Here is a 9,790-nt window from a genome sequence, read left to right on the forward strand (position 1 = left end):
CTGACCAGAAACCCTCCCAGCCCCTCTTCTCTCTTCCCACACCCCCCAGCACCCTCTCCCCACCGCAGGGGTCATCTCTTCCCTGTGACCCACGGGAGGGGACTGATCTGTTACGAGCAGACAATCACCAGAGCCTCCATCAGAGGCTGCCCAGATAAGCCATATCCCACGGTGGCTGGCTCTCCCCAGACGCAGCCCACGCTCAGAGCAACTGGAAGAATGGGTGCTGAGCGACATGCGAGGTGGAGCAAGTTGGGAGTGAATGTGAGAAGGGGAGGGAGATATTGACTGACACACAAACACTCACAGGATCTCTCTCTCTCTTTCTCTCTCCCTCTCTCACACACACACACACACACACACACAGACACAAACACACTCACTCACTCACTCTCACACACACACACACAGCGGGAAAGAGGGAGAGGGGCAGAGAGAGAGAAAAAGAAAGAGACAGAAAAAGACAGAGAGAGGGGGGGAGGAAGAGAGACGGGAGGAGAGAGAGAGTGGCAGAGAGAGAGAGAAAGAGAGAGAGAGAGAGAACTTCACAGGCAACTGTGTTCATTGACTGCAAATGAGCTTGGAGTCACAAACATCGGAGGTCCATTTCAAGCGACCGGAGAGGAATACTAGGACTTTGATGGGCATTTAGGGACTTGTTCCGTCAACAACTTCAATGAAGTTGGGTCCTTTAATAGAAGACAGAGCACCTACTCCACCGCTGTCAGAAACCAACAGACGTAAGTGGGCTATAGAACTATAGGAAGAGGGTATAAAGCAGAGGATTTTTTCCCCACTCGCGTTTGCTTCAGGCAGCTGCTCCGCTCTCCATCTGTGTGCAAAGGCTGTTAAAAAAAAAAGAGGGCAAGAGGAAAGAAAAGAGTGGGCCCCTGGTTGTGGGGATGATGATGTCGTCTCCTTCCTCTCTGGATGCAGAACCTGTTGAGCAGTGAGCTGCAGCAGCAGCAGTGAGTAGCAGAGGAACCAGAGGAACCAGAGGCGACCGCACGAGAGTTCCTAGGAGTGCCAGCTCTCCCAACCCCTTTCTGACTGCCTGCCTGTCTGGTGAACCCCCCTCCCCTCCACGCACTCCTCTGCCTCTCCCTGCTTTTGCCCTCCCCAGCATGTCCCTTGCTGCGCAGCCCTCGGCAAGCCTCGAAGTACCGCGACTACGATGTGGAGATGGACAGTGAGCGGCGTGTGTCAGGGTAAGGGTGCGTCCTCTGCCCGCTCCACCCCACCGCATTGCTCCCTTTCCCTCTCCCTCTCCCTCTCCCTCCTGCTACTGGCACTGGTGCTGCTCGGCCGGCCGCCACCCGTCTCCGCCACCAGCATCCGCCACAGAGCTTGTGGCCGGGCGCGGCACTCGCCACCGGCCCACAATGCGTCAGCGGTGCCCGCGCCGGCCGGGCGGCACGTGCGCAGCTACAACCACCTCCAGGGCGACGTGAGACGCAGGAAGCTCTTCTCCTTCCAGAAGTTCTTCCTGAGGATCGACGAGAGCGGCGCGGTCAACGGGACCAAGAGCAAGGATGACCCGCTCAGTGAGTACCACTGTGTGCTGATCCCCCGGGGTGCACTGCTGAATGTGCATGGCTCAGATCAGAAAAAAATGTACCAGTACTTACATTTGGAAAAAAACTTAATTTGTGATGGATCTTAAAATTGGTTTATTTTTATGAAGTAAATTGATTTAGATGAAATGCATTCCTTTGGAACCATATACAAATTATTTTAATACAGTAACAACATAGTGTACTATGGCATGTCAGGATGAGGTGCTATTCTTTATCTTTTTGTGCCCACTGCCTTTACATTTACTCTTGCATGGGCTTTGTTTTAAATCAGGGTGTCTTTGGAGAATGTATTTTGAAAGAATGCCCCGTGCGTTTATTCCACTTAAATCCTATACTCATTTGATCATTTGACATATGGAGCCCATGTGCCCGTATTAAACTTCCTGTTCTACCAGACAGTGTGTACGCTTTGTAATCCAAATTGACTTCCTCTCTTTCCTTTAAATAAGTGTGTCTTCTCGGTCAAGGCTTGTGCTGTAAATTATTCATTTGAGGTATCTGAAGACCCAGTTTGGCTTGATAAAAACTGCGGCTGGAGGTTGACTCTCTGCTGGAACATTGTTTTGTATCCCTCAAATTTTTCAGAATACAGCAAAGACGTCAGTTAAAGATAAAATATTCCCCCAGTGGAGAGCACTTTAAGTAGAACCAGACATCCTCCTGTTATCTTTCCTGTCTAAACAATCAACACGATGACTGTAGTTTTACGACGGCTGAGAGGGAGCCACTGATAGACCAGCAGTATTTGCCTCGGAGTTTTTATTCTGCCAGAGGTAAACACTCAAGATAACAGCACCGGGCCCAAACCCCTGCAGAGTCCACTTGTGGGGTTCCTTTTAGATAATAAGCCCACTGCCATCCCTCATGTGTGGAATTCCATGTTTCTCACTAGCACATTTTTTTTTTTAGACTTTGCTGATGCGTTTAGCCTCTAATGTGTGATAATAATCTTTGTTAATAATACGGCCAATGGACCAAAATACCAGGATGTGTTCAGTATTCAATCTACATAGAGAGTGTTTCTTGGTTTATTAATTATTATTTAGCAATACAATATCAGTATCAATTTCTTATGTGATTTAACACCTACCAACCTTTTCTAAACTAAAGCAGCATATCAATTTGCCTTTGTCAGTTGCCATTCACTTAATCTCTGTCATTTTAATCAGGCGACACATGTACCTTCAATGCGCTGCTAATATGGGCTGTACATGCCATGTGTGTGAGCTCGCAGCTTTGGTGTGTGTGGGCACGCACATGTTCATGTGGGTGTGAAGGCACATATGCTTGACTGAAGCTCCCCAAAAAACACATGCGCTCACTTAAACTGCACTCCATATTTATGGCGCGTCTTAATGACTGTCATGGGTGTTCTCAAACCACACTTTCAATAAAAGGTGGCAAACGCTAACGTTACTCTCGTCACGTTTGCTGCATGAATAGTTGGCGATACAGACCTTTTTTTATAGACCTTTATTTGTTTATTACTTTCAATATTCCCATGAGGACCACAGTGGTGAGAATAAAACAGAATTGCAATAACGTTTTGTTAATGTGTTGATAGCCAGTCACTAGTAAACTGCTAACAACACTTGTTTATCAGGGAATTGGAGAGTAATTGGACTAATGAGTACAAATGACTGTGGTGTAAAGTATTACACAAATCATGGACTTCGTTCAGTTAAGTCAAAAAAACAATTACAATGAATCATCGGACCCTTCACACATCATAGTTCTATGTTTTATTTAAATTGCGGTTTCTCAAAGACGTAGTACATGCCTAATGTTGGGATGTATATGTGGCTGAGGAGCCTCCTTTATGGATGGTATGTTTTGAGTGTTATTGTCTTTACATCAAAGCTATACCTCATCCGGATAAATAATGTATGGATACAAAAGCATAACCTGGGGGTGAGGAATTGCATAATGCCATCATATCGAGTGTATTTGTAAAATGATACTGTAGAGGAGCTGTTCTCCTAAGGCTAAACATGGGTTTTAGAAATACTGCCCTTTGAAGTCACTTAAAATGACATCACACTGTCGGAAGAAAAGAAAAGGACATGAAGACATGGAAGACAAAGGCAGGATCAGACCTATGCGATGACAGCAAAGACAATGTCAACAATGACAACAACTACAACAATGAGAACAACACGAACAATGCCAGAAATCAACAGATTTTTTTATGGACTCACAACGGGAGTCAGCATCTGTGGATTTATTCCCTCTGAAAGGCATACTGTGTTTTCAGTCTTTTTAGGAGGGGGAAAAGATGTCCTCAGGAGCGCTTGTGAGACAAGTGACCGAGCCTGGGCTTAAGGCCTCTGGAGAAGGCGATGGTGCAGCGATGCAGAGAGGCGCAGCAGAAGAGGTCTGACCTGGCTCTCGCTCTTGTGTGTTAAAAGACCCCACATCCAGCTCCCCACTGATTTACAGGGATGCCAGTGCAAAACTGTCCCACATGGATTCCCATTCTGAGTGGGGGTGGGGGTGGGGGGGTGCTCTCAGATTTACGAGCTGTCGGGATCCTAATCTTAGGCAGTCTGACTTTTTTGGTAGATATCAGCCTATTGACACTGCAAATGTGACTCTAAACTAGCAGCCGGACTAAGGGGCTGTACTGTATGTGGTTTTATGTGGTTTCATGGTTTCACAGAGGGATGAGAGGAGGATCGCCACAGATAAAAAGCGAAACTTGCTGCCAGCGTTTATGTTTTGAGACGCCCACCGAAAACATCTCAGCTCCATGTTCACAGATGAAAATGTTAACATTGGCTGTGGTTCAATTGTTCATTGTTGCAGTGACAGTGTAACTCTGTGTTGTTTCGGTTTTGTTTGGGCAAACATCTGCCCAGGAGACGCGACTAATGCAAGGATAACATGAGCGATGCCACAGGGGGTTCTTATTTTCACAAGATGTGAGGAAGTTAAGTCAGCTTGCCAGGAAGGGGGGAAAAAAGGCACCGTTGGTGTGTGGGAGGCCACCAAAAGAGTTTGTGGCAGAGGCCATGTGTGCCAGGCTTGTTGGAGCCTCTCAACTCTGATATGGTCAACACCAGTTTATTTTCAACTGCTGTGATGAGAAGCCCTGTGCTTTCAGACTGTCTGGGTCTGTAACATTTTCCACATTTTTCCAAATTTTGTAATGGTGTTGTTTTTCTCTGTTTTCTGATTATTTTTTTCAAGAGCTGAAATTTCAAGCACCATGAATAGTAACATGGACTGTGAAAAAAACAAAACCTTTTTTTCTGTTTGGCAACGCATTGTGGAAAATGCACCTCCATGCACACTGGCTATGTAGTAGAGCCAGCCAATGCACCATTTAGTAACGACAAACAGACCAGAGTGAATCAGTCATGCATTTGGGAAAATAAGACAGCATGTAAAACAATAACACGTAATTCCTCGAGTAAATAGTCAGAGCAAAAATTGACCCTAGGGGCATGTTTTTATGCCCCGGTGTACAAGAAAATACCACCCTAACACTGACACAGGTGTTCTTGCTAGGCCTGTAAAACACAGATTCTGCATTACTAACACATTTGCTCGTTTGTTCTTTGCTTGCACTGCAGTACCCTGCCTTGTGTGTGTGTGTGTGTGTGTGTGCGGCTCTTAAATTGCGTGTTAGACTTTACTTGTGGAAAAATTGCAGTATCAAATTGCTTGTTTGACTCTGATTAAGAAGTAGATTGGTATTTAAATTTTTTTAAGGCAGGGATCTTTTTCCATGCTGGAAACACACAGCTGAAACGTGGGTGTTGGTGACCGAATACTCTTTCTGCTTGAGTGCACCTCCATGGCTGCTCTCTCTCCTCCACCTTGTAGTCTTACGATCTCTTTGCAAACGTCTCTCTCTCTCTCTCTCTCTCTCTTTCTCTCTTGGGTGGGTGTGAGCGCCCTGTCTCTTGCACTGTGTGTGATCCCCGTCCGATTCTGACCGGGCCCCCAGTCTGTCTTTGATCATTGATCATTGAGGCCTTTCTAATCCCTTCCTGTCTCTCTGTCATCCTGCCTCTGTTCTCTCCCCTTTCATCCCCCCCTTCTGTTTACAGGGCGGACAGAGAGCAGGTTAGATTGTCTTACATCCTCACTCGATACCTGCAATCTGATCCCATACAGAAGGGGACTCTCTCAGATCTTCAATGCCTGTTGTGTCATGGTCTCAGCGCTTGCAACACCACTTCACAAGTCTAACCTCTTAGCCTGGAGGTTGTGCTGTTTGAACTGGAACGTAATACGGCATTAGCAGAAGGGAGATGGCAATGGGCTATGCGTCAAATAGGTTTTTAGTGTGCTGGAGTCTCCAAAAACACATGCCCCTACCACATCTCCAAACAACACCTTGTGAAACCCAGAACCACATGTTGCTCGAAAACAAGGCAGCCGAAGCGGCCACAGACACGCTTGGCCAGTTAAACAAAAATCGGCCGCGGAGGAAGAGACACCTTTCAACAATTACTTGGATCAAAGGGCAGCTCTACTGACAACCCTGCGAAGTTCACACCACCACCCAATCCCCCCCCCCCTCGCTTTTTTTCTGTGGTTATCAGGATAGGGTAACCAAACATCACATGAGGTGAAAAGGAAGTCAATGAGCAAAGAGCTGAAGCAAAGGTGTTTCTGTGGGAAATGAGACACTGAATTAAAAAGGGCTCAACCTAATGATTAGGGCTGGTCAAAGACCAAATTAAGAAGAAATATCTTTGTTGACTTCTGATACAAGATACAAGTTACCAGAAAAGTGTACTCCCTCCTTAACATTTATGACACATCATACTTAGTTCTTTGCTAGTTCCTTATTCAAACTGGAACGTGCTACCAAGTCAGATTAGTTCACTGAGAACATTTACTGAGCTAATAATTCAATAAAAACTACCACTGCACTGCAACGCTGTGAATGTCAGGCATTCCTTTCAGTTCTGCTGAAAAAAATGTAAACAAAATGACTCAAGGTAGTAACGTAAGAAGGGTCAGAGAAGGAAAGGTCAGAATGTGAAAAAAAAACAACCCTGTCAATTAATAAGCACGTTTCCAATAATTATGGCCAAAAGTGTCCTGGAGTGTCTTTTGCTCACCATTATTTATTTATTTTCATTTCCACTCATAGATTTGTGGCTCATGCTTATGGTGCATAACCATGCATGGTTCATACATAACTTTTTCTGTCATGTTCTGCTCCATAGGTATCCTGGAGATCACATCAGTTGATGTGGGCATTGTGGCCATCAGGGGTCTCCATAGTAACTATTACTTGGCAATCAACAAAAAAGGAGATCTCCATGGAGCAGTGAGTATAGAGCCCCACATGTCCATATGACATTAAATGTTTGTATGCATGACTGAATTATATTTTGATGCATGAGTAAATTATTTATTTACGCATGAGGGAATGATTTATTTATGCATGAGTGAATGATGTATTTGACTTTGTATCCTCACTGTTGTCTTCCTGTCTTTGCAGAGAGAATACAGCAGTAACTGTAAGCTCAAGGAGCGAATAGAAGAGAACGGCTACAACACTTATGCATCGGCCGAGTGGAGGAACAGGAAACGGCAAATGTTTGTTGGCCTGAGTGCAAATGGAAGACCTCTACGAGGGAGAAAGACCAGGAGAAAGAACTCAGCCACGCACTTCCTCCCAATCATGGTGTGATCAAAAACTGACGTGTCTGGCTGAAGAGATGAGATGGAAGAAAAAGACTAAACGAAAAATATAGTGTACATCTATGAGATTTCTCTCTTACCCGAAGGCACTACTCTGCTGGAAAAAGACTATTTCTAAACCCATTTCTATCATCCTTTACTTGTTTGCGATTCTCTTTTGCATCTGCGGCACTGGACGAACTATGAAGCCTTCGTGCCAAATGGTGGGAAATCAGTGAACAACAAGCAAGTTGATGATGGGTGGATTGCTTCCCTCAGCCTACTGCAACATATAAGTTATGAGCAGTCATGGTTTATGAACAGTAATAACTTTTAAGGTGGCAGTTGCAAAGCTGAATCTCAAAGCAGAAGACCTGTGTATGTACTATCACACTGGCAACATCAGAAAATACCCTGCATACACCAATAGAGGCACTCTGATGAGATTTAAGGTATACTTTTGAGATATAGATTCAAACTAAAGCATTTGCATTTTTAAACAGTGCTTTTTGACTCCTTTGAGATAAATTATTTATTTGTATAATATTTAAATGGAAAAAACATGCAAAGTGGACAGCATTTCTATACTTTCTATGAAATAAATTAAGCTATTTTCTCATCCTTATCTAAATGCTATAACTGGGTTTATTTCATGATGGCAAGTACATTGTTTACGGTGGGTTGAATGCTGTGCACAAACAGATCAACTATATTTTATAAAATAGCTGAGACTTCAGCCCTCTGTGTCTACTTTTAATAGGGAGGGACATATTAACTATGCATTTGTGGTTTCTCCTTTGAATGTCGCTTTGGATAATAGTGTCTGCTAAATGACTAAATGTAAATGTTATGGATTTGCATTTCTTTCTTAAACATAAGCTGTTTGATGTGACGTGAAAATATGTCACCTATGGCTGGTGCCTAATTAGCACATTTACTGAACACACTTAAGCACATTTACTGAAAATGGGGCTTTTCTTGAATCACTACAAAACCTTTTATCATAACAATCACACTATGTTCAAATAATATGCAAAAAAAATCTAATAGATTATTCTTGCCAAGTGAACCAATTATACCATACATCCCAAAGTCTAATAGTCTGTCTAAACAACTTCCAAGTCCCCATTTTCAAGCAGAACATGCAATAAGGGGAAATTGTCTTTTTTATCAAAGTAGGTCTCCAAGTTTCTGTTGCAAGTTCCGTGCTCTTTGTAAAAAAATGTGGTCCAGCCTTTTCAAACAAGTGGAAAATGACTGGAGGCGAAGCAACTAATGAGGGCTCATTTTGAGACAGCTTGTCTAACACATATGCTGTTTAAAGTGGCTTCCTACTGAAGTAATACAGGCCCAAGCAAGATAAGGGTCAAATGTTAAAAATTAAAACCACACCAGCGTTTTTCATAATGCTCCAGTGCACCGTTTTTTTCCAGGATTCGTATCCTTGGGTGATTTGTATCAGTCTCTTGGTAACAGTACACATTTCTGCTTGCAAAATGACAAAAAACTAAATTTCATTATGAGAGATGTAAAAGAAATAAAAACAAAAAACAAAACAAGACCTTAAAAATAATGCTCACACCATATCCCCTGCATTCTTTCTGACAGTGATGTTTTCATTTTGAATACGGTCCAGTGCCCCGATGACATCAGCCAGAAGGTAAAAAGAAGTTTTAACTCACTCCAGTCCATCTCACTCAATCCCCCACCATCTTCAGAGAAAGTAGCTGCCTGAGAAAATGGGGGCAAAGCACACGCGAAGATCAGCCAGTCTATTCACGCTTGGAAAATAAATTGTATGCAAAAATGTATCAAAACTTTTTAATGGCATGCACATATATCTTAAATCATCCTCTTCGTGTTTATAAATGAACCCATCCCAGAGCTGATTTATGCGAACTTTTGGCAACACTCTTTATGTCTTTTACTTTGAAAAGCAAAAGGCAGCGTCAATCGTCCCGGAAGTATGACATTGTAGTTTTCAGCAGCGTTCAGTGAGCAACTATAGGCAAATGAGCTCGAGCGACTTCCGGTTACGATTTTTCAAAATAAAAGTCCCTTATTAGCCCCGTGTTTTCTTAAACTATCAGAGATATTAATTTCATAGTAACATCAAAATGGGTTAAAAACGATTCACTGATGTTACAAAAGTATGGTTTTCTTGTTTTAATATAATGAACAATGACTAAACAGACAATATTGTATTAAGAAAAAGTAAAACACACCCCATTATGCTGATAAAAGGATTATGCCTTCATTAAAGTTGGTTGAACTTGTTCAGAACTGTAAAGAAAGGGTAAAATATGTTTAGCAGTCATTATTCTGGCCATTCACTGTGAAAAAACACTTGACACACAGATCACACAGGTGAAAAGGGATTATCTCCAATGCCAGGGTATTGCCATGTGACACGTATCACTCTTTGCTGAAAAAACTAAAGATTGTGTCTCAATGAAAGGGGGGTGGAATATGTTCAGGACACTCCAAACATTAAATAAAATGTGTGAAGTAGTTCAGATTTGCGTCCCTGAAGGCTCCACAATACTTTAAACATAGGTGATCAGACA

The 9,790-nt window shown here is 43.1% G+C and overlaps 1 protein-coding gene across 1 annotated transcript; it reads left to right on the plus strand.

The window, feature by feature from the left end:
* Positions 1 to 479: 479 nt before the first annotated feature.
* fgf10b (fibroblast growth factor 10b) lies at positions 480 to 7,848 on the plus strand. Its single transcript, XM_012830569.3, has 3 exons — positions 480 to 1,544; positions 6,764 to 6,867; positions 7,042 to 7,848. The coding sequence occupies exons 1-3, from the start codon at positions 1,175 to 1,177 to the stop codon at positions 7,231 to 7,233; spliced, it is 666 nt and encodes a 221-aa protein (XP_012686023.1). The 5' UTR covers positions 480 to 1,174; the 3' UTR covers positions 7,234 to 7,848.
* Positions 7,849 to 9,790: the final 1,942 nt, after the last annotated feature.

Source organism: Clupea harengus, chromosome 7, assembly GCF_900700415.2.
Source record: "Clupea harengus chromosome 7, Ch_v2.0.2, whole genome shotgun sequence".
NCBI lineage: Eukaryota > Metazoa > Chordata > Actinopteri > Clupeiformes > Clupeidae > Clupea > Clupea harengus.

Bases quoted from the DNA above. Each gene is read 5' to 3' on its own strand.
- fgf10b (XM_012830569.3), top strand. From the start codon at position 1,175: ATGTGGAGATGGACAGTGAGCGGCGTGTGTCAGGGTAAGGGTGCGTCC. The intron at 1,545-6,763 runs GTGAGTACCACT...TCTGCTCCATAG, and splicing joins GAGCAAGGATGACCCGCTCA to GTATCCTGGAGATCACATCA. The intron at 6,868-7,041 runs GTGAGTATAGAG...CTGTCTTTGCAG, and splicing joins AAGGAGATCTCCATGGAGCA to AGAGAATACAGCAGTAACTG.